At 41.6% G+C, this 24,624-nt stretch overlaps 2 protein-coding genes across 8 annotated transcripts in view; one reads left to right on the forward strand and one right to left on the reverse strand.

Moving 5' to 3' along the window:
* Positions 1-4,109, forward strand: part of tm9sf4 (transmembrane 9 superfamily protein member 4) — a 17,659-nt gene extending 13,550 nt beyond the window's left edge. For both annotated transcript variants that reach the window (XM_029435772.1, XM_029435771.1), the window contains exons 17-18: positions 1-38; positions 1,240-4,109. The exon at positions 1-38 is cut by the window's left edge and continues 52 nt beyond it. In XM_029435772.1, coding sequence (XP_029291632.1) covers positions 1-38; positions 1,240-1,389 — 188 coding nt within the window. In that variant the 3' untranslated portion in view covers positions 1,390-4,109. The remainder of the gene's footprint in view (positions 39-1,239) is intronic.
* Positions 4,110-9,367: 5,258 nt separating this feature from the next.
* Positions 9,368-24,624, reverse strand: part of plagl2 (pleiomorphic adenoma gene-like 2) — a 38,393-nt gene continuing 23,136 nt past the window's right edge. For 3 of the 6 annotated variants that reach the window (XM_029436065.1, XM_029436066.1, XM_029436067.1), the window contains 3 exons: positions 17,944-18,099; positions 17,357-17,858; positions 9,368-15,944 (listed from right to left, as the gene is read on the reverse strand). In XM_029436065.1, the coding sequence (XP_029291925.1) occupies positions 14,483-15,944; positions 17,357-17,691 (1,797 nt within the window). In that variant the 5' untranslated portion in view covers positions 17,692-17,858; positions 17,944-18,099 and the 3' untranslated portion in view covers positions 9,368-14,482. Of the gene's footprint in view, positions 16,692-17,356; positions 17,859-17,943; positions 18,100-24,624 lie in introns of those variants that run through there. The other 3 variants (XM_029436069.1, XM_029436070.1, XM_029436068.1) reach the window with 3 other exon arrangements.

The following is a 24,624-nucleotide window of genomic DNA, read 5'->3' on the forward strand; positions in this document are numbered from 1 at the left end:
ACGTCCTCATTTACGCCATCTTCTATTTTATCAACAAGGTAAAAGCCCTGAGGCTGTTTGAGCTGACAACATCTTCTTTGAGTCTACTTTAGCCTAACTAAGCTTGTTTTCATTCATTCATGCCAACTGCATGGAGGGAATTATGAATATTCTGAAAGACACTTTACCTACAGCATGTGAGCAAATGGGAGTTAAACAAGTCCTAAATTAAAGTGGTGTTATTCTATGTCTGGCTTAATAAAGTTCTCTAATATATGTATACAATGTATCAGAGAATTCACTGAGATTTGTGGTTTTCCACAACAACAAAAACACCTTGATAGACATCTCAATCCTTTCGTTCTCCCTCGTTGAAAAATCCAGAATATTTCATATTTAACTGCTAGATGTCTTCTGCTGGACTGAGAAGTCCAGTGTCAGTGTACGTAACACAGTAAGGCTCAGACATCCAGCTGAGTGGAGGGTTTTTGCTTCAATGACAAATATAAGAATTAAATCCCACCAGTGAGGCAGCTTGTGACTCCGCCCGTCTCACGTGAGCAGTGTCCGTAAATGTTCTGTTAAGTCTGAATAAAGCCCAAACAAACTTTAACATAAAAAATTTAATGTCAGGTTTAATGTCCATCCTATTCTCGTGAACGTGATGTCTCAGGAACGCCTGCAGGGAATCTATTCAAATGGAACAAACACCCACTTGGACTCAAAAGATGAAATGATTAGAATCTGGTGGCCAAAGGTCAAGCTCACGGTCACCTCGCAAAAAACGCTTCGGCCATAATTTAAGAATGTATATGATAATTATAATAAGTGATGACATTTTGGACAGACATGGATGTAAAGTGCACCTTGACTGGTTGGTGGAGGCGTATAAACACTCGCAAAATCTCCAACTCACCATTATTTTCATTTTCAAATATTTTCTAGATTAACAGATTAATTGTTTTGTTCTGTAAAAGAAAATTTTAAATATCCATCCCAGTTACTCAAAGTCCAAGGTGATGTCTTTTTAAATGTCTTGTCAGTCCAACACTCACAGATGTCAAGTTTAATATGTCAATGAGACAAAAGCAGGAAATCTCCATATTTGAGAGGCTGAAAACATTTTACAGCATGTTTTGGCTTCAAAGGTTCATTTAAATGTTGCAAGTCCTCCAGTTTTATGGAAGTGAAAGCAACAGAATAAGATGTGAAAAGGACGGCATGTTGAGCTCGACTCCTCTTCTCTTAATCTCTCCGCAGCTGGACATTGTGGAGTTCATCCCCTCCCTCTTGTACTTCGGCTACACCGCCCTGATGGTCCTGTCCTTCTGGCTGCTCACGGGCACGATCGGCTTCTACGCAGCCTACATGTTCATCAGGAAAATCTATGCTGCAGTCAAGATCGACTGAGTGGTCACTGTCGCTGCTGTTCTCGGTGTTTTTTGGTTGTTTCTTTTGTCACATTCTGTTTTTTTAATGTATATATTTTTTATTCATGTCCAACAAGCACTGACTTGTGTGTAGAGGGAACGAGATGGGTGCTTGTTATGGCGCAGCAGCCCCACCCACTGGCCTCATGGGGAAGAACAGCAAGGTGGCAGAGCTAAACCAGCCGTCTCTCTCTCTCCTTTCTCACTTTCTTTTTCGCTTCTACCCCCTCTGCTCTTTCCAGGACAGAGACTCGGAGAGCATTCTCCTCTGATGGGACACTTAATGTCTCCTGCTGTTTCACCTTGCACACAACACAGTGGGCCAAAGCTTGTTAAACAACAGTTTCTGCACGTTTGTTTTGTCTTTTTGTTTGTTGAGTCTAACTTATCCAGGTTTTTATTTTTTGTCACCAGGATTTATCCCTGACCTAATTTCTTTTAATCATCCTCTGCAAAGCTATTTGGTTTCATTTCCTTCCATGAGTTCTGTCTTTACTCTTTCCATTGTCTCTGTTTCCAAATGTCACTTTGGTTTCCTTTCAGAGACTTTGAGATGAGGGACGGGTTGTGGAGTCTGACTGTGGTTATGGTGTTGACTTTGTTGTGTTGAACTGATGCGGATGGAAATGATGCTGGGGAGTTCTACATTGTAACACAAGAAAGGATCAATTAAATGTTCTATTATTTTTACCCCAGTTTCCATATCCTGGTGTGACCATGTTAACCACAACTGTAATTGAGATATTCGCTTCTCATTCCAAAACAATGAGTCTCTTTTATAAATGTCAAAAATATTGGTCCATTTGTTCTAAATGATGCGGAGCAGCTCTCAACGGGACTATGAACCCGATGCTCCGCAGCGGTGGACTGTTGGGTGAAGCCACTGGAGTTGGAGAAAATAAAAAAGTACAGTCAACACAAAAATAACACGGACGAGTAACCTTTTGTATTTGGAAGTCTACAACACAGATGTGTTTGAAGCTTTTCCAGTAGAAACGTACAAAGAAAAAGTCCAAATGGTCCGCTCGTCAACCATGCCGTGAGTGTAGCCTTAGCAGTGCACCAAGCCTGCTGAACTATGCAGTAATACAAAGAGAATTGTTTGTGAAGGTTAGACTGTATCAAAGGACCATTTTTGTTGAGAAATGATGCCTCGTTTCTTTAAGTTTGAATCTAATGTATGATACATTTTTGTGTAATAATATGAAAGGCAGCAGGATGACCTCTGTGTGTTTCTACCCACAGTGGTGGACAACATTCTGACGGTGCTTAGCTGTCGTGGGTTGCAGTGCGTCGACATGTAATCCGGTGTTCTTCATAGATCTGTATAGTAATAATGTATTCTTCCCTTTTCAAAGGACATTTTTGGGGTGACAAATGTGTTTTTTATTTTTGCGTTTCATCAGATTTTTCAGCTAAAAAAAACCTTAAAATTGCATTTAGAGCGGAGGTGGAACCTGACGTTTAGTTTGACCACTCCAGCTAAGTGCTTCCCATGGACAACCAATGTGTTTTACTTTAGCTAAATGACACGATATATATTAATCACATTGCATTGTAATCATTAAAGGAATAGTTTGACGTTTTGTGAAAGACACTTCTTGGCTCTCCTGCTGAGAGTTGGTTGAGAAGATGGATAGAAATGTGAAGCGACAACCAGCAGCTGAGTTTAACAGCTTCGATGTTCTATCCTGATGCTAAGCTAACCGACTGCTAGAGGTAGCTTCATATATTCTTCATATCTAACTGTATTTCCCAAAATGACCAAGTATTTCTTTAAACACAGCCTCAACATGGTTGTAACCCTCTAATATATCTCAAGCACACAACAGTTAAGGCTCTCTGCTGCCCTGCAGTGACACCAGTCCATCAGAACACTGTCATATCATTACAATGTAGTTCATGTGGGATGTTAGGGGCCAGATTTTAATCCTCACAGGAGATACATCTTCATCAAGCATCACAAGCTCCTAAACAAATCTTCAAAAATGAACGAAAACTTAAACTCTCACAGCATGCAGGGCACGCTGAGCCCTTTGGGTGAATATTTATTGTAGTCCATCACAGCTTTCAAAAATGTAAGTGTGTTAGGTGCCTCGATCAGCCCTGATTCTCCAAGAGCAAAGCGGCAGAATGCCTCATCCTCCTCATTATAGTCAACTCGACACTTGTTAAGCTACGAATGAGCCGTTAGTAGAGAGCGAGGCGAGCCAAAGTTAAGTTACCCCTGCCACTTGCTGCGGGACATGACTGCTCAGTAAAGCCCCTGAGGTTTCCTTAATCCCTCAGACACTGGGATAGTGTCTCCTGCTTACTGTATTAAAGAGTTACTGAGCGCTGACACTTGGCTGCTGTCTTATGTAAAGGCAGACGGGCACTCCTCTCCTGCTGTGGAAGTGCACATGCCAGGGGAGATTTTTTTACACGTAGACTTTTAAAAAGTCCCGGATCATGCGTACGTATGTATGATTGAAGGGTTTACAATGTAAATAAAAGAAAAACGGCTTTGTATTTGTTGCGTTTCGCTGTTTGTGGCACTCTCTGTAACAATCCTGTCATTGTTTTAGCCAAAAGCATGACGCTCATGATGACTCAAAAGGAACTTGTTTCTCTTACTTTTCTCTTTGCTTCTTTTACAGAATGTCCAATTACAAGATGTACAATGACAAAACAATAAAGTGATGACAAGTTGAATATGAACATCAGCTTCCACTATCAATGAAATATTCTTCATTTTTACACAGTTCAGTTTCAGGCTGCAGCACATCTGCTCAAGTGTACTGAACAATGCTCTAGAGTTGCATTTAGATTATTCTTTTGTTAATGTATCAGCCTCATTATGGATGAGCAGTACTCAAGGATGAATTACTGTACAGGCCCCTTTCCATGTCTGTGCTCAAGGCCTAGTGTTTCATAATCTAAATTGCTGTAATACCCCTTTAAATGAGGTGTGTGTGCGCGTGTGCCTGTCAAGGTGTTAATTCCTTTTTTGTCCCGCTGTGTCTCCAAAACGTTCATTGTCAGGGAGGCTGTGATCCAGTGGTCTGTGTTGTGGAGTGTGGCAAATACTAAAAAAAGATTATGAGCTCTCCAGCTTCATCCTCAAAAAGTTATACAAAACCAAAAGAGTTTCTATTCTTCAGTTAAGGCACAGTTGGCATCCCGTAGGTGTCTGAGTGAGCTCAGTGGATGTACAGTGCATCTGGAAAGTATTCATACCCCTTCACTTTTTCCATGTTTTATTATGTTACAGCCTAATTCCAAAATGGATTAAATAAATAAAAATGTTCTCAACATTCTACACAATACCGCATAATGACAAAGTGAAAAAAGGTTTTTAGAATCTTTTGCAAATGTAAAAAATATCATATGTACATAAGTATGAACATCCTTTGCTGTGACACTCAAAATTAAGCTCAGGTGCATCCCGTTTCCACTGATCATCCTTGAGATGTTTATACAACTTAATTGGAGTCCACCTGTGGTAAATTCAATTGATTGGACATGATTTGGAAAGGCACACACCTGTCTATATAAGGTCCCACAGTTGACAGTGCATGTCAGAGCACAAACCAGGCTATGAAGTCTAAGGAATTGTCTGCAGCATTGAAGGTCCCAACGAGCACAGTGGTCTCCATCATTCGCAAATGGAAGAAGTTTGGAACCAGCAGGACTCTTCCTAGAGCTGGCTGCCCGGCCGAACTGAGCAATCGGGGGAGAAGGGCCTTGGTCAGGGAGGTGGCCAAGGTTCTGACAGAGCTCCGGAGATCCTCTGTGGAGATGGAAGAACCTTTCAACAGATCAACCATCCAGGCAGCACTCCACCAATCTGGCCTTTATGGCAGAGTGGCCAGATGGAAGCCACTCCTCAGTAAAACGCACATAACAGCCCGCTTGGAGTTTGCCAAAAGGCACCTAGAGGACTCTCAGACCATAAGAAACAAAATGATCTGGTCTGATGAAACCAAGATTGAGCTCTTTGGGCTGAATGCCAAACGTTACGTCTGGAGGAAACCAGGCACCGCTCATCACCGGGCTAATAGCATCCCTATAGTGAAGCATGGCGGTGGCAGCATCATGCTGTGGGGATGTTCAGCAGCGGGAACGGGGCGACTAGTCCTGATAGAGGGAAAGATGAATGCAGCTAAGTACACCGAGATCCTTGAAGAAAACCTGCTCCAGAGCGCTCTGGACATACTCAATAAGACTTGAGGCTGTAATTGCTGCCAAAGGTGCTTCAACAAAGTATTGAGTAAAGGGTGTGAATACTTATGTACATGGGATATTACATTTTTTTTAAATAAATTAGCAAAACATTCTGAAAAACCTTTTTCACTTTGTCATTATTCAGTATTGTGTGTAGAATGTTGAGAGAAAAAATAATTTTATCAATTTTGGAATAAGGCTGTAACCTAACAAAATGTGGATAAAGTGAAGGGGTATGAATACGTTCCGGATGCACTGTAAGTATACGTTAGCTCCATGCTGCTATAGTTGGAGCAGTCCTGACACTGGGCTGCAGCTCTCTGAGACATAATCCAGACCCTGGTCCTATACGAGGGTGACACACTGTGGGACACAAGCCAGCAGTCTGATTGTCTTGAGATATTCTGGGATGGCATTTTAAACATATTTTTAGTATGGGCGATCCACTTGAAATTGTATTACTTTCTATATTCATTCAATCTAAAAACCCTCTGACATGTAGTACAGGTCACATTTTACTGCTCCATTTCATTCTGAGTGCTCGTGTGTCCTGTCATGTGGTGACTGCCTGTAGAGCGAGGATGAGAATAATACTTCAGCTGTGCAGTCTGCTTAATCCATCTGCCTCTGCTGTTTTCAGCCGCCGCTCAGAAGCCGTAGATAAATAGAAAAGTCCCAAAGTGATGGATGGAAGTGACACAGGCTCACATATCACTCCGCAAATAGTCTATGTATATCCATTTGGAATTATTTTTTAAAGAAAGCTTGTTCAGCAGTGTTTTAAAAATGCACATGACTGATATTATTTCTGTGTAAGCAGGCAGGATTATACTGAGGTCATAAGTATGTTTTGCTTTTTAGTGACACCTCTTTGATGGATTGTCATGATATTCGGTGCAGTTATTCATGTTCCCTCCAGGTGACGGCAAACGACTTTGGTGATTCTCTGACATTTCATTTAGCGCCATCCTCAGGTCAACATTTTAATGTGTCCAATACTTTGGTTTATTGACCAAATACCAGCTGTACTTTGAGTTCAGTGCTAACAGTAAATGCTAGCATTAACATTGTAGACATTTCACCTGCTAAACATCATCAGATAGTGTTGTCGTCATGTTAGCATGTTGACGTTAGCCTGATAAAGAGCCAATTGGGGCTCGAAACGCTGAACCTTTTCTAATGTCACAACATAGACATTTTAAAGGGAGAGTTGAACAGTGTCAGTGTTTGGCAGACAGAAATCACAGTTCAACTTTTAATTTCAATCCGGCAGGAATTCATCTGAAAATGAACAATAAACCCAACACAGCCAGCAGAGCTCCAACTAAAATAGCTTTAGATTTAGAACTCTCTTTTTGCTACAATTACTACCAGATTAAATTGTTCTCAACAGGAAATTAAGGAATTAGAGAAGATTCTGGAATCTACCTATTTGCTATAACTATAGAAAATATAGTAGACAGAATGAGAAAAAAGAAAAGTATTATCTCTGGTTCCGTTCTCTGGGGAAAAAATGCTAAAGTAAGACATCAGCTGCGCTCGATCACATTCTGACCCCAAAAGAAATCTTTTGCCGTCAAAATGTTTTTTATTAATCAAATGGTCCGAAAATAATGGGGGTTGTTCGATACTTTGCTTTTATCGATTAAAATACATTAGAAGTAATTGTATTGAATTATGGGTGTTTTATTGAATTTAATAACTTCTGTTGTCCTCTGCGGTCATAAAGCTTCCAACAGATGAACACCCCCTCCCCTCCCACGGCACACACACGCACACAGACGCACTCTCTCACACACACACGAACAAACTCACATACGCGCGCACACACGTTTACACCCACACACACATGCACACACTCTCACACACGCACACACACACATATGCACACACTCTCACACACACACATGCACACACACGCCCCTTTGATGTCTGGGGTCAAGCAATGTTCAAGACAACAAAAAGCATAAACAAAAAACAAACGGGCCTTTTCTCACAGAGTTTGGTGCATTTCACGTTTTAGTCTGAGAGAGACGAGCAGCACAATGAGGAGGCAGAAGCGCATTACTGTACAAGAGGCTCATGAGCTAATTTTGAAGAATGACCAGGAGGACAATGCTGAATATAATCAAATCAAATTTATTTGTATAGCCCAATATCACAAATTATACATTTGTCTCAGTATGCTTTACAGACTGTACAGGTTATGACACCCTCTGTCCTTAGACCCTCGCATCGCACAAGGAAAAACTTCCTAAAAGAAACCCCATAATTAAAGTAATAATGAGATAGTAGAATATTTCCAGTCAAAGGATGAAACATTGATCTGGCATGCCGAGTCTGGTCGGGCAATTTTCCGTGCTACCATGACTCTCAACATGTTTCATAAAATCTCAAGAGTGATTCGATTTGATAATAAAGACACAAGAGAAGATCGCCGTGCACGAGATAAACTTACTCCCATTTGAGACGTATGGGACACGTGGGTTTCTCTCCTGTCGTTGATGTACGACCCAGGCCTGTGGATGCGATGCCAGGTCCAGCTACGCATAGAACATGCAGGTATACACTGGCAAACCTGCTGGTGCGCAGTCAGAAAGGAATGAGGGCATGCGAGTTGTCTTTGACATGACAGAAGGTCTGCAGGGTAAAACGATCACCTGTGACCACTTCTTTACTTCACAGGCCCTTGGTCTGGAGCTGCAGAAGGAAAGCTGTGCATGGTGTCCCCCTGCACTGGTGTCACGGTTCTCATCCAAGTTTGCCTTCACCGAGACCCATGCTGTGGTGTCCTATCCCCCCAGAAAACTGAAAAATGTTCTTGTGATGCGCACTCTGCATCGGGATGCTGCTGTGAGCAACAGGGATGACAAAAGGCCACAAATGCAATGCATACATCTGCAAAGATCACGCCATTACTACCTGCCCCACTGAGGGCACATTCAGACTTCTTTTATTCTGAAAAGTTAAAAGTTTTGGAAATGTTGACATGTTTTATATTATATATTATATTGGAGTAAAGTTGAAGTGATAATTTCCACTTTATACTTTATAAACGGTCAAACCAGACAGGGTCATTTTTAACCCCAGAGGACAACAGGTGTGATTATGTGTTGCCATTCAAAAAATGTAAATGATTCAAAAACAGCATCTATTCTAAACTTTGACATATACCAGTCTATGATAAGACAAATAGTCACAATAATATACAGTCAACTAAATTCATTGTTTCATTTATTTTTTAACTCAAAAAATGTTTTATACTTTCATGTAAATAAGGTCTATTGGCCCTAACTTCCAAAAAAAAGGGAAAAATGTGTGTTAATGGGTTGGACTGAAGTAAGACTAAAGGTATTACACTGAATTGATTGACAATTTATACTATACACTTTAAATAACAGTCAAACCAGACGGGGTCATTTCTGACCCCAGAGGACCAAAGGTGTGAGGTGATCTGGAGGAGAGGGATCCCTCCTCAGTTGCTCTCCCTGAGGTTTCTTCCATTTTTCCCCCTTTAATTTTGGGGTTTCTTTTAGGAAGTTTTTCCTTGTGCGATGCGAGGGTCTAAGGACAGAGGATGTCGTAACCTGTACAGTCTGTAAAGCACACTGAGACAAATGTATAATTTGTGATATTGGGCTATACAAATACATTTGATTTGATTTGACATTACGAGGGTTAAGACCTTCTTAGGCCATCGGACAATGATATTGTCAAAAGAAACTTTTCAAAATAAAAATGGAATGCAAAGAGAGTATGAAACCGCTGGTTTGTCTTTTAATCATTTCAACATAACACATGACAACTCAAAGATACACTGTACTGTACAATAAGTCAATAGTTCTGTTGTTGTGTTCATCATCTCTTTGGATCAACCAATATACAAATCTGTCACTTCTACATTGCAGCAACTGATTGCATGTGAGATATGTAACAAAAAAAGCAAAGACTTCTCATTTTCTTTCTTTCTCCGAAGCACATCGTTTATATAATTCTCCCTGTAGTTGATAAACTCCATGCTATATAAAATAGTGTAAGTGAATGCAAATATTCTATTTTCGTTCACCTTTTTTCACCCTTTTTATTCCAGAGGTGGCTGTAATAGCAAGTGATAAAAATAAAATGTCACTAAATGAGATACACAAAGAGGTTGGAATGCAAGACTTACATTAAGCTAGAAATATATAAAACTACATGTGGATGTTGCCTGCATCAGACAGTACCAAGTTTCTTAATAAAATCAAAGAAAAGAGAGGGAGAGAAAGAAAGAGCATTATTAAAGTCAAATCAGTTAAACTGATGAACAAATTCCCTTAAAATGCTTGTGTTCTGCACCTAGTAGTAAAGAGGAAAGGGTAGGATAAGTGCATCCCTAGTAGGTGCAGGTCGAGGTAATGGAGCTACAGCCAAGCCGAGGAACAGAATAACATCACTGTCAAGTCAGGGAGCATCATTTTATATATAAATAATATATATATATATATATATTATATATATAAAATGTGTAAGTAATATTCTTGTATGTATGCCCAGTATGTAGTAGTAGTAGTAGTAAGGAAATAGAAGTCAAAATATTAATATTTATGAGTCTGATTTATAATTGTTGTATTTTCTTTTTTTATGACTTAAGGAAAAGTGAAAAAAAAGACTTTGCCAGGATAATCTATCAAAGTTTTTTGTTTTTGTAACTTTTGGATCACCTGAAAAATATTTCTCACTTGCCTTTCAGGGCCTCTGTACAACATTATGAGGATTTAAACATTTTCACTTCCAAAGATTAAATTATAACATTAATAAAAAAATGTACAGGCTACATTTGGACTTTGTCAGAAGTTAGAATTATTGGATAGTAAGTCAAATTTTGACTTTGTAGCACATAATTCAAACTTTTTAACTTTTAGTGATTTTCTTTTTCTTTCTTTTTTTGTGTGGAAATGGGCTTCCATACAGATTGGGGTGTGAGTCCAGAGACGGGGCTCATTTTCCCAGAATGATCCCACTATGAATAAATTCTCCCAGTCCTGGGTGAATCCGTCTGGAATCAGCTCTTAGACCCCAACATGCTGTCAGTGTTTCACAGCCTGACAACACTTCCACGTTTTTCACTTCCGTCTTAAAATATCTAAAGGTTACACTCCTTTTTTTTACTCCTTGATGAGTGCATGTTTAGTAACATTAATTCAAAGCTATACATATGAGTTCAGTGGGCTCTAAGTGCTAAGTTTTGGGGTCACTCATGGCATTTTTTATAAAAAGAAATTCAGTTACATGGTCTAAAAGTAGCGTGCAGATGTGTCTGTGTTGCAACAACGTGGTCAGGCTGCGGCTTTGACACTCGACTGAGAACGGTCTTGTTTCTCCCTGCCTCAGAGTAACAGATATGTTATTGCTGTTCTCGTCACGCACTTGGCTGTAGAGTTTGATTAGATAAATGTATGAGAGAGAAGGCAAAGCTGGTTACCCAAAAACGAAAAAGGTTTCTAAGGAGAAGGGGCAGGGGGCTCTTATTTAGAAGGATATTAGTCTATCAAAAATACTGTTATTTTTTTGGAGAAGAGAAATACACAAAGGTTGATAAAGTCTACACATCAAACTAATGGCACATACATATACAGGATCAATACAAAATTAAAAACATATGAACATATAAGCTGAAATTTTAAAAGAAAAAATACTCTTTTTTTTTTTTTAAAGGTTGAAAGTGCTAGAATTCAGATTAGCTCACAGAAACCCAGGGAGGACAAACTTAATAAATGCCAAAAGCTTTTCTTTAACTTTTTCTTTCTTTATATTTTTTTTAGGGCTTAATGAATATTTGTTACAAAAGTAAAAATTGCTTAATTTGATTGCGACAAATTTGGCTTAATCCAAGAGGTTTTTCTTAAAAACCTCCTTTTTTTAAACTCATGATAAAGATCACATTTAAATCTTGCCTTTTTTGTCGAGGCTATATCATGAAAATTCTCACAAAGGTGCCGACAGCTAATTAGGATCAATAAAAAGTTTGATCATTTTACAAGTCATTATCAAAATAATGACTTCCCAGGGGGGTAACTAATACGTGTAAAATACATTTCAAATGAGTTCAGAACTTGGATTGTAAAATCTACAATTTTAGCGATGTAAATGTTTAACAGTCCGACTGCGGGGAAGCTTTTCCTACATTTAGCTAATTTCTCATTTTCCGCTGCTTCCTCCCAAGGGGAATATTCACCTGTTTTAATCAGCTGCTCATCGTCCGGGTTTCATATCCTACAGTATTACAAAACTCTTGTAGCATTTTTGTATCAAGAAATTGTGCAAAAATTGAGTTTCTTCTCCCCAGGTTTTGGTAAGAAAAATAAAACAAATAAAAATGAGGTGATGTGTTGTGTTGTTTTTCGAGGTCCTGTTTTATACAAACAGAAAATAATATATCATATGACAACAAACAAAACAAATATATGACTATGAGCAATACCCCAGGTTGTGCAGTCAGTCATGTCCCCCCCTGTGCTTTGAATGTCAAAGCCTGGGAATTCGGTGACTGCGTTCTTCCGGATATCGCCGTAATTTCAGACCCTTAACTTTTGACTCTACAAAGCAGCTGAGAGAGGAGGAGGAGGAGGAGGAGGAGGAGGAGGAGGAGGAGGAGGGGATGGGGCCCGGGGAGGATGAACACTTTGTTGGTTCCGTTTGTGCATGTTTTCAGCTCGCTGTCCATCTTGCAAAAATAATTGAAATGTTCTAGTGGTCTACAGTTGTCGTCCATCAGCAACCGTAGCTAAAAGCAGCAATGTGTATTTTATTTTTCATTTTTATGTGCTGTGTTTCTCTTTGTTTTGTTTAACATTGAATGGCGATCGGGGGCCTGTGGCCTATGTGAAGTGAGCGGGCCTTCTTCTACGTCTGGGACGACATTTCAGCACAAAATGAATTCTCACAGAGGATGCAGGAGCTCACCTCTGTGTGAAGTTATAGGTGTTGTGTTGGTCATGGCACAGACAGAACGTTAGGTGAAGAGCACCTGTTTCACTTTGAAGCTTAGGTTAACTTTGGGCTCAGGTTTTTAGAGGCTGGTGGTGAAGGGTTAGAAAGGATCTAAACTCCTAAACATCCAATCCCACTGAGCTCGTAGTGGGATCTCACCACAGCAAAGGGGTTACATATTCCATTGGATCTGGACCTACAGACAGAGATTCATAGGCCGTCCATGTCAGCATCCCAACAATCTATCTAGTTCAAATCCTAATTGATTATTAAGCCACTAACAGCCTTCTATAGATATTTCCCATCCACAGTTCTGATTCTGCTATACTAACTCAAGTACATGTAAAGGTAAAGATTGGATATGACAGAGAAAGCTTAAGGGAAAAGGCTAATACTTCATCCATTTGATCAAAAATGCAAGATACACACAAATGTAAACCTGCCAGACATCAAAAACATCATCACTTAGTTTTAATACGTCTACCTAAAATACACCTTACTGAGATAAAAGCAATAATAATATTCATTTTTGAGATATTTCGTACACTGCAACAACATTCTTTAACACATTTTTACTCATCTGTCACTGAAGTTCTTTTGTTGTTTTTTGCCATTCACATATGTCAGGGTTCATCATTACCATGATGATGCATCTTTTTAAAAGACTGCCTAAAGATGTGTTTGTTCCAAAAATATATATTTTAGGTATGTTGGGCAGCCAAGTAGTGGCTGCAGTTATCGTTATGCATTATTCTCATGGGAACTTTTAAAGATAACTGTTAGTAGGGAGACAGGTGAAGGAAGGAGAGTGGGGAGAACGTCTCTGTCTCAGGCAGTGAAAAGTCAAAAGGAAGGAGACAAAGGTTTCCCAAGGAGATTCCTAAAGGTCAAGTGCCTTCTGCTTAAAAAAATAAAAAATAAAAAGTGCTTCTCTTGAGGAACATAAAAAAAAAAGCCAGCATGATATTACATCATTTTCAACCAACTCACACACTTTAACTCACGATTCTTTCTTTGTTTTTCCTTTTCCTTAAAAACGTGTGGCCATGTGTGTGACTGGTGTCACTAGTCTGTTTTTCATTGAAACTGAACTTTGGGAGCACATCAGTTACCGTTAAAAGAAAATAATAGGGACATCTAATTTATGTTTCTTGTTTAATGAGCACTTTTTTAGAGACAGAAGGGCTTTTGTGGCTCTCGTCTGGCCATCTTGAGGAGGATTTTAGAGTTACGGTTTGCTGTCTGTATCTCTCCATTCCTTCACTGGGAGAGAGAGAGAGAGGAGAAACTCTCTGTACTGATCATGACGTTTAGGTTATTAGAGTGGGTGGTTCAAAACTAAAGATGAGACACATTCTACCATGTTCTTACATTTGGAAAATAAAAATAAAGTAAAACAAAATATTCACTTCAAACTATATTTTTTTTCTGGGTCACAACAAGACAGATAATCTTCACTAAAAGAAAATTATCTTTGATTTTTTTTTTATATTATTACTTAAAGTATGCAGTACCACGCCTTTTGGCCTACTGATCCTGCCCTCTATACTACTAAATAGGGGATGGGAGGGGGATAAAAGGGTAAGCAAATGGAAACAAAAAAGGATGGGTTAATACATTGTTATAACTATAGGAAAGGGTGGGGGAAAAGCCCAAATAAAAGCGGCTTCAACTTCTTTTCTCACCTTTTCCTTTTTGCTCAAAGGGGTTTAAGTTCCTTTTAAGGCTCAATCAAAAGCTTTTGTGCACTTTCATTTAAGGCTTCTAAGTGTTCATTTGTATATTTATTTATTCCAATTCTCCAACTTCTTCAACAGGCCCTGTAAAAAAAAACACAGCCCGAAATATCCATACTTAGCCGTCGTGGCTGGGCCGGGCTGGGCCGAGGGCTGGCTCTCTCACTGGAAGGCCTGGTGGAAGCGAGGCAGCGTGGTGTTACTAAGGCTGGAGCTGAACACTGGTGGGAGGTGGTGCAGGGATCCGAGGCCCAGACCCCCGCCGGAGCTCTGCTGCTCCTGAGGTTGCGGTTGCAAAGAGGTAAGTGGTGCCGTGGCAACTGCTGCAGCATGGGGCTCGACAGCGTGCAGAGATGAGGAAGAGGAGGAGGAAGAGGAGGGGTTCGCAGATGAGGTGTAGCCCATCACCAGCCCTCCCGTGCTCATGGGGGCACTGTAGGGAGGCAGGTTGAGGGGCAGGAACCCCAGTAGGTGGGAGAAGTCCATGTTAGCAGCACACAGAGACTCAGCGATCACCGCAGGGCTCTTGGACAGGAGGTGATCCCCGCAAAGCTCGTCCACCAGGCCCGAGGTGGGCTCCAGTCCATCCTTGGAGGGTGAGGCAGCAGCATGTGTCTCTGCAGAGGAAATCGGGCCTGGCGAGCCGCTCTGCAGATCCATGAGGAAGCTCTCCATCTCCACTTTCAAGGGCTTGTCCAGCAGGTATGAGGTAGGTCCCAGCTGGTATTTGTGGGCTTGCTGGGGCTGGTGCTGCTGCTGGGGAGCCGGAGACTGGTGGTGTGAGGGCAGTGGAGGGGAATGGTGGTGGTGGTGATGGTGGTGGTGATGGTGGTGGTGATGGGAGTGTGGGTGAAGAGGTCCAGGGGTTTCCATGTGACAGCCCATGCCCATAGCTGCAGACAATGGACTGGGCATCAGGGACGGGTGTGGATGACCCACCCCAGAATTAGGCATAGCCTGGAGATGGTGGGGGTTGTACATGCCCATCGGAAAAGGGGCTCCACTGGGGAACGGTTTGCCCATCATGGGGTCTTTGTTGGGACCCATGCCGCACATCATGGGGCTGAGCTCCTCCTTCACAGAGCAAGGTGGCGACCCAGAAGCTAAAAGACCTAACATATCAGGAGGCTCCGTCTTGATCCTCAGCAGCTCCTGCGAGTGGCTTTTCTTCACGTGGCGCGTCAGATGGTCCTTCCTGCCGAAGCGCTGGGCACAGTACTGGCATAGGAAGTCCTTTCGGCCTGTGTGGACCACCATGTGCCGTCTCACATCCTTCCGTGTGTAGAAACGACGGTCACAGTGGTCACACGGGTGTTTTTTCTCCTTGGTGCCACCCGAAGACTTCCCGGAGTGACTCTTGAGATGCTCCAAGAGCACGGGTGTGCTCTCGTAGCTCTGCATGCACACTTTACAGGTGAGATCCCCCGCCGTGGCAGAGTGCATGGCCACATGACGCTTGTATCCGAGCTTGGTGTTATAGTGCTTCCCACACTCCTCACACTTGAAGGCCTCCTTGTTGGGGTCATGGGTCTGCAGGTGGTTCTTCAGGTGATCTTTGCGGTGGAACATTTTCTCACAGAACAAACACTGATGGGTCTTCTGTGGAGAGTGTGTGGCCATATGCCTGCAAAGTAACACAAGAAAAATGAGAGAGGTAGTAAATAGTAGGGGTGTTTTAGGAGAAGTTACACATTCATTGTCCTTTTGTCACATTTGTTGTGCAGTCTGTAAGTGGTAGGCATACTAAAGTGGGACATGAATTCCTCTCAGTCAAACCCCTTGTTTCTATAAATACATAAATGAGTCACAGCTGTTTGCAGTCAGAACCCAATGGGTTTTGGAACCACTTCCTGTGATTCACAGAATTCCAAACATCCTAGTATGTTGATGAGTTTGAGACTCAGGAGGCTTTCAAATTAGGGACCCGGGACCCGGGCCCTGATCCATGTACACTTGACCCTCAAGTCCAGTTCGCTTGATTACTATGAACACTGTCTACCGTACAGGGACACAGTGTTCACTCGAGTACTCGGTGGTCTCGAATACAGTTCATGTGTACTCGGGTATGGTTTGCATCAAGTGTGAAAACCAACTGTATAAAAACAAGGAAGTGGACTGCTATTAAACGCGGATAGCAGGCGGTGAGTAGAGTTGCACAGGCAATTATCAACGCCACCTCCTCCAATTTCTGCATATGCGCACAGCATATCCTCGGCCTCATCCTCTGAACTGTATGGCCGTGGGTGATAAAGCAGGAAGGGCAGGAGAGAGGGTCGTTCTTGACATTGTCTCCAAAATACAAACAGTAGTAGGCATAAAGTCGACTTCATTGTATGGGCTTGAGATCTTGTGAATGGCGAACTTTTCTTCACTGTAACGACAACATAAACAAAGGATGACGCAAATGTACCCGGGTACGGAACAATAATGTGAAAGCTGAGAGGCGGGGGATTTGAGAGGGGGGGCAATCGTACTCGGGCATAGTACGAATCAATCGTACCTAATATGAAAACATCTTGAGTCTCTTAAACCTGCATTGATTGAGTTTTTGGCTATTTGTGAAAAATTAACAAAGCCGTAAACACATCATTGATACTGTATCACCCTATTATGCTGATAAGGCGAACAGTTGTATATCAGTTGTGTAACAATCTTTAGATACTAAATACTCCACTATGTGCCTGTCTGTTGTTTGGAGCAGGGCAGGTAGTGAACAGATCACTGATAACAGCTGGTCTGCTGTGTGTGAAAATTAAGCCGTGACCCCAAAACAACGAGCTGAAAGACACTAAAATCCAAATCCTCTGCGCTTTTCGTTGTTTAATCTAAAAACATTGCTGGATAAGATAGACTTGATTCAGTTATTGCTTTTATGAGAATCAAGCCACTTCTTTCTCAGGTTCACACACAATAAAAGTAAAAAATGATAGTAATTTTGAAATTTCTCATTGGGGATTCTGAGAAAAGCTAAATAAGCCATGCATAATATTGCATTTAAAAGGATGTGCATTGAGCGATATGATGAATTATCAGTACCTGAAGAGTTTGTATTTGGAGCTGAAGGCCTTGGGACAGTGTGGCTGTGAGCAGTGGAAGGGTTTCTCTCCTGTGTGACTCAGGGCGTGGAGCCGGAGCTTCTCCTGTGAGGCAAACAGGGCCCCGCACACCAAACACTCGTTCCCACTCGCTTTCCCTACCTCTCCTCCTCCTTCTTCTCTCTCTTTCTCTTTCCCCCTCTCTCGCTCTCTCTCTCTCTCTATCCGTGGCAGCGGGGCGGCGCTCCCAAACAGCTTGGCGGCAGTCCTTCGTCCCTCTTCCTCCGGCGTCAGTGCGGTAATACGGTGTGAGGCATCGGCGGCAGCAGCTGCCATGGCAGCCCTAGAGTGCCGCTGCCATGAAAATTCACTTGTGGCTCCCCTGCCTTGCAGGCTCAACGTGGGAAGTTGTGGGGGGGGGGTTTGTAAAAAAAAGAGGGTGTTCGACAGCTCACAGGAAGGGCCAATGATCCAGCGGGAACATCGAGGTAAGCCAAAATCTGCTGTGAGATAGAAAGTACATGCTTTGAAGCTATTTCCAAGTTTGTGGCAACATTAAACATTTTTCTTGTAAAGCCAACTGTTTACCTGGTGAAATACTAATTCTTCTTTTGTCTCTGCCCTTTCCTTCTCTCTCTGCTTCAGTCGCTCCTCTCCTTTACTCTCTTGTTCTCTCCTCCTCACCCAGTCCCAACAGCTATGGTTGGCGGTGAGTGGGAAACACTGCTCTGCATTTTTACTGTCCTGAAGGAGAGAGTAAACATGACAAACATAAAGGTAAGTTGACAAAAGGTGACTCTGGTGAAAAATTGTAACAAAATGCATTGATGTAGACAACAACTCAAAACCTCAGAATCTGAGCAAGTTGAAAAGGAAACCTCTCGAGAGTAATATGTCATTTGCAAATTCCACCTCAAAAGCAAGTTTCCTCTGAGCGCACTAGGGGGAGCTGATACACAAATCTGACTGACACGAACTGCAAAGGTTTTGCAAAAACAGTTTTGTGAATGATGTCTCTCTCAACAGTCACAGCATAATACCTTTAATTGTACAATAAAAAATTGAATGAAATGACCCAGCCTCATCCCTCATCATGTGTCCTAACATGACAGAATACTGCACAATGCCAGCTTTGTGCAGTATTATATAAACACACACGTTTATGTGTGTACATGTATGTACTTGTTATGAAACTAGATAAGGCTCCTGTAATTCTTGGAGAAACACACACAACCCCCAATTGTAGAGAGAGGGTTGAGAGTTGAGAGTTGAGAGTTGGGGGTTAGGAAAGGATGGGGGGAGAGATATCCCACAAACTTCCTAGAAACAGCAATACCTGTTAAAACAGTCGCAAACTTTGAACTGAAAAAGTGGACAGTAGAACTGAAACGCTGCACCAAAAACAGCTACTGACCTGCAGTTGTTTATTAAAATCAACCACAAACTATATTAACTTGTGTTCCCGCTGAACTCTCTCTGTCTGTCATCTCTGCATTCCCTTATTTACCCTGAGTGACCTCTGTGACCCTCGCCTGCTAACACACCAGCTAAGTCCAAGGTTGAGCGGACACAACGCTGATCACAATGTTAGCCATGCTCCGAGTGCCAGTCACGTGCATGTCAGTATGGAAATTGAGGATTTGAATCCTCTTTTAATGGTCACACACATGTACACAGCACACAGTGAAATGTAGACTCTGCATTTAACTCATCCTAGTATTAGCAGCTACACAGCGTCCGGGGAGCAGTGTGGGGGTTTGGTGTCGTGCTCAAAGGGCCCAGGAAGTGAACTGTACCAGTCCACACTCCATACTTGGTCCCTTCGGGGACTTGAACCAAGTCCGGTTCCCAAACCAAGACTGACTGAGCTACTGCCGCACATACACCATAAACACATGTGAGCATATGTGACAGAATGCACATACATGCACAACTCCGAATGTAATGGCATCTTTTCTGTGCGAGAGGTCAATGAGTTAAGGAAATGTGTTGGAATCTGCCCTGAGTGCTTTTGCAGATGCTTATATTTACATACTTATATAGATCTGCACAAACATGCTTCCACTGGCTATGGCTAAAATATGTACATATGAGGGTTGTGTGTGTTTTCAACTAATTTCTTCGACATGAGGTACACTTTAGCACATGCGTGCCTGTGTGCTCACGCATGTCTCAGTGTGCAAACATGTGTGTTTGTTCTCATAATGTATGTGTGTTTACAGAGGTGGTTAAGAGGACCTGACAGCTGTAGCGTTGTGTGGTGGTCATCACCCAGCAGGGAGGGTGCAGGGGGGTGACACCCGTCCCATTGACCACCCTCAGGGAGCCCGGCTCTATTGTACAGCCTACCCACATCGCACATTCCTGGCCTGAACCATGCCGTGTCTCCCTGCCTCTCTCCTCCGCACACAACAGCACATACAACACACAGAGTTCTGGTCACGCCGAATGCAACATCATGTACACCCCACCCCCCCACCCCCCACAAGCCGGCATGCTCAAACGCACTCACAAAGGCGCGCACACAGACAGGCAGATAAAGTACAATGAAGAGAATCCACACCATCAAGTTATAGAAATAAACTAAATAGAGCTTGAACACAAAGGGCACACCATGACAGACCATGTGGAGCAGTAACTTCACACATGGACGCCCTCAGGCCAGAACAAGTCCAAATGACTAACCTGGGCAATAGTGTTATGCTTGCATTATGTTATATTAAAACTCTATTTTCAATGAAAATGTTTTCATTTATACCTCACTGTTTCTTACTACACTGCTAATCATTCAATTTGACCACTAATACCACCTCAAGCAGTGAAGCTCTGCTTGATACGAAAAGTTATTTTTATTTACTTGTTATGTTGTATGTTTGAGAGTAATGATGATTACTGAAATATCGTAGAAAATAGTTTCTACGATACTACAGTAACTGGCGAAAAAGCAGTGACTACCTATTGCCAAACAGATAGCTAATGTAAGAAAGCTATATAAAGTGAAAGCTAGCTGGTGAGCTTTTTGTTCTCCCTAGCTTGCTGTAATTGAAAAATATTTTTGGTTAACCGCCATTTTACTAATTCAGTTTGGGTTTTTATCCAATATAACAGTGGCTAATTCATATGACAATGTAGAAAAGTACATCTAAACTAGGCCTTCTTACAGTTATCTAACGTTAGCCTAGCTTAGCAGAGTAGCAGAACAACCCTCTCAGCTTTTGACTCCACTGGAATTCACAATTTGGTGAGGCTAAATTACTTTCAAATCATATATTACAATGTATTAAATTGTAAATTAATAACTTTCTTTGTCGGTTTGTCTGTTTGTTTGTCTGTCAGCAGGATTACGGAAAAACTACTGGTCCAATTTTCTTGAAACTTGGTGAAAGGGTGCAGCATGGGCCAAAGAAGAACCCATTAAATGTTGTGGCTCCAAATCACAGGGCGGATACACGCATTATTTTTCACTTATGGAAATGGCCTTGGCGGAGTTCTGATTCAGATTTTTAAAAATGTTTGCTCCTCTGCACTCAGTGCCCTTCTAGCTTCTCTATTGATTTCGAAGGGGCCAAAGCAGTGCCATTCAAACGTTTCATCTGTTTGTCAGCCTGAAAACCTCACACCCTTTTTCTCAACTTAACCCGTTCTGAAGAATACATTAGCATGATTAGTAAGTTAGAACTGAGTTACAATGAAAGGAGGCATGTGGTCTACCAACATTTGAAGCAGCAAATCTTCACACTTCCCTGACTCTTACACATCAAGGTTTAGATTCCTTGTGTTTTCTCAGTCAACCAGGGTCGTTATTGATTTTCTATCAGCCAATTCATCAACATCCTTTATCATTTCTACAACTCAAAAGGTATAATGACAAAGGAGCGACCAACCAACAAGTGCATTAGGAGGTTTCTCACATTTCTCTCTGCCTCACTTCACACCGATACATCTTCCTCGTTTTTTATCACTCAACTAATTGAAAATCCGGCCAAAGTTTCTCTCATGTGGTCGCACTTTACATGTATAGAACCCGTACATGCACAACACTGTTACTGTACAGTAAATCCATCACCATCCGTCTGCAACTACAATTAACTTTGATATACAGTACGAGCTCCAGATTCACATGTTCAAACACTGCTCATGCACACAACACCTGTGTCTATACACGACAAACAAGGAAGATTGAAGTGGAAATAAGAACTAATTTACATGACTCTTCTTTTTTTGTATTTTCTTTACACACAGATAAAATAACATATTCTAATGAAAGGTTTCTGAGCAATTTTTAACTACCTAATAAAGATTAATAGTGTAGAGGTAGTAGAAACTGAAAACATGTTGTTTCTGCTTCACTAAAATGATTCAAAGGCCATTTATATTGTCACAGCTCTCATCAGATCTTTCTATCTCTCTGTTGTCAGTTTTGTTATTTTTCCTTTTAAATCACTTGTTTATTCCACATAACCTTGAAAATCTTCCATTTGGAATTGGGTTGTTGCCCTCCTTCAAGGACGTACATATACCATAAGAATGGGAGTTACAGTAATCTGAATGACTTAAAAATTTTCTCAACTTTCATGAAGGTTTTATAAGTATCTGGTGCACTCACTAGCACTCATGTTCAAACATTTGGAAAGTGAAAAAAACCCTTCATAAGCCGTAGTAGACACGTTTTTCTCTAAACCACTTTGAAAAGAGGAAAAAGACAGACTGGATGCTGACAACACACTAGGAATTTCTGCCTAAATCAGGTTATACATGTTTTCCTTTGCTGGTCTTACAGTACTCAATCCCAAGAAGATACAGAGATGGGACAGAATTCATTTTCCGTGAACCAAAACAAGACAGCTGTGTAAACTACCTTCCATTAAATACTCACCACTGCTCAAAAATGTCATCAAAGTAGCAGAATTATTAGATTACAAGTTTCTGTTTGTTTACTGGACATCCCCAGACAAATAACACCCACATTGACTCCGCTTCATTTCTAGATCACATAAAAGATAGAAACAGATGATAAAGTGGCGCTAGATTAGGTCAATACCATTGACTATATATAAGAAGTGGACCTAGCCACCGTGACATAACTCATTGGTGTGTGGTATGGACTACATTCTTGAAGCCTCGAGTTTGGCATTTTGGCCGTCGCCATCTTGGATTTTTATTACAATATATTACAATTAACTTCCAGGAAGTGAAAAGGCACCGTGGAAGGGTTAAAGCTCTAAGGCAAAAACACGGACAACACCCAAACCAGACAACGCTTCGGTAGCGACCTGTCACTCGCAAAGTAGCCCCGCCCTAAAGCATACTCTGCTTTATCGTCTATTTTACACTAAATGGGATGATAATTTACTAAATGAACATCATGCTGTATTAAAGAAGACTTGAAACTACAGATTGAGAGCATACATTCATTAGAAGAATGTGTACTGAGGTAATAAATCAAGTGAGAAGTCATTTTCTCATCGACTTCTATACAATCAGACTTTATTTTTCAAGCAGTGGAGTCGCCCCCTGCTGGATATGAGAGAGAATGCAGGTTTAAGACTCTTCTGCATTGGCTTTACTTTTCAGAACCACAGTTTAAAAGTGCTGCTAGAAATAAATAAATCATGTTAAATATCATCTAACACTGACTCATCAACCAACTGGTTATATTCTCATTATGGGACAGGTGATGTCAGTAGATCTGAAACGATTAGTTGATTAATCAATCAATAAATTGACAAAACATAAATAGGCAACTCTTTTGATGATTGAATAATTAAATCGATGAATCAATAAAGAAATAAATTACCCCTAAATGTCAGTGATAGGTAATGATCATCTCATTTGTTACTATAAACATACTACACAGGTAGTAGGTTAAAGGTCAGAGCACAAAGTGCTGCAGAACCAGGTTTTTTTTGTTACGCCAGCACAAACAGCACAACTGCAACTATTTCCAACCACTTATCACACTCCAGCGTCACAGCAGTGATCACAGAGTAAGACACAAACTGCTGCAGGATGGAACTTCATTCCAAAATGGCAGATTCCGCTACGACAAACACACGTGGAACCTCTTCTTACTTCTCCTAATCAAAAACGTTGAAGGCAGAATTGAACCGCCACTTTCCAACTGCCCGGGTGTCTTTAGTTTCTGTCCTGGATGAAAGAGCTTCCACATTCCTTTCCTGAGAGGTCAAAGGTCAGCCTCTGCACTGCCTGCCTGCCCGCCCGCCATGGCTCCACCATGCTGAGTGACTGGTATTAACCCCTTCACTGCCTGCCATACTCAATAACATGTGAGAGAAGGTTTCACGGTTTGTTTCTTTGTGGCGTTGATGGCACGATGCGGGGCCGAGCCGATACGAACCAGGCCAAACCAGAACAGGCTGGTCGTCTCTGCAGAACCGTGATCCACATAGCAGGACGGTGCGGCTACAGAATCTGCTCGTCTAAACTAAACAGTACAAACAAACTAAATATAGAAAGTGAGTTCACCGTCCAGAGCTTAGGTGACAACAGCCGCACTCGAGGGGAGAGGGGGGTGGTGAAGTGTGTGTGTATGTGTGTGTGTGTGTGTGTGTGTGTGTGTGTGTGTGTGTGTGTGTGTGTGTGTGTGTGTGTGTGTGTGTGTGTGTGCGCGTTTGCGTGTGTGTGCGCATGTTGCTCAAACATTAGATCTAAAACATTTGATAACACAAGAAATGTCATGTACTGTATGAAAAGTTTCATTAATGTCTAAATTCTAATTATGAAAAAGTAGACAGTTAGTGTGGGGCATGAAGGAGAGAGGGATAAAGGATGTCACTTGCAGCGGTGGAGTCAGGGGTCTTTGGAGCAGTCAAGTGACTCCAGTGAGAGATGGGGGGGGCAGGTCATGCTTTACTAAACACTTTGACCAGGACTGGAAGCCAAGGAGGATGAAGGCAGCATGGCCGCCACCATCAGCTCACTTCAGTGATGTCAAAACATTTCCAGCAGATTTCAAAAACTCTACTTTTGCTTTATTCCGTCAAACTGGCGAGGCTGCATCGGATAGTTTGCAGCGTAGAAGCTTCATTCATAACGTTGACATTCAGATTCTAAATCAACATTTGAATGATGCAACAGCTTAATGTCTGTTTAAACTCTGTATTTGTGCACAGTGTCACAAAGAGATCAGGCTTCACTGTGATACTGTTTGTGGAATTAGGTTCCAGTGGTGGCTGCGGAGGATTGTTTCAGACTTGAATTCAAAGATAGACGATTGATGTAATCAATTCCAAAATCCATAACATGTTT

Source organism: Cottoperca gobio, chromosome 7 (assembly GCF_900634415.1).
Source record: "Cottoperca gobio chromosome 7, fCotGob3.1, whole genome shotgun sequence".
Lineage (NCBI taxonomy): Eukaryota > Metazoa > Chordata > Actinopteri > Perciformes > Bovichtidae > Cottoperca > Cottoperca gobio.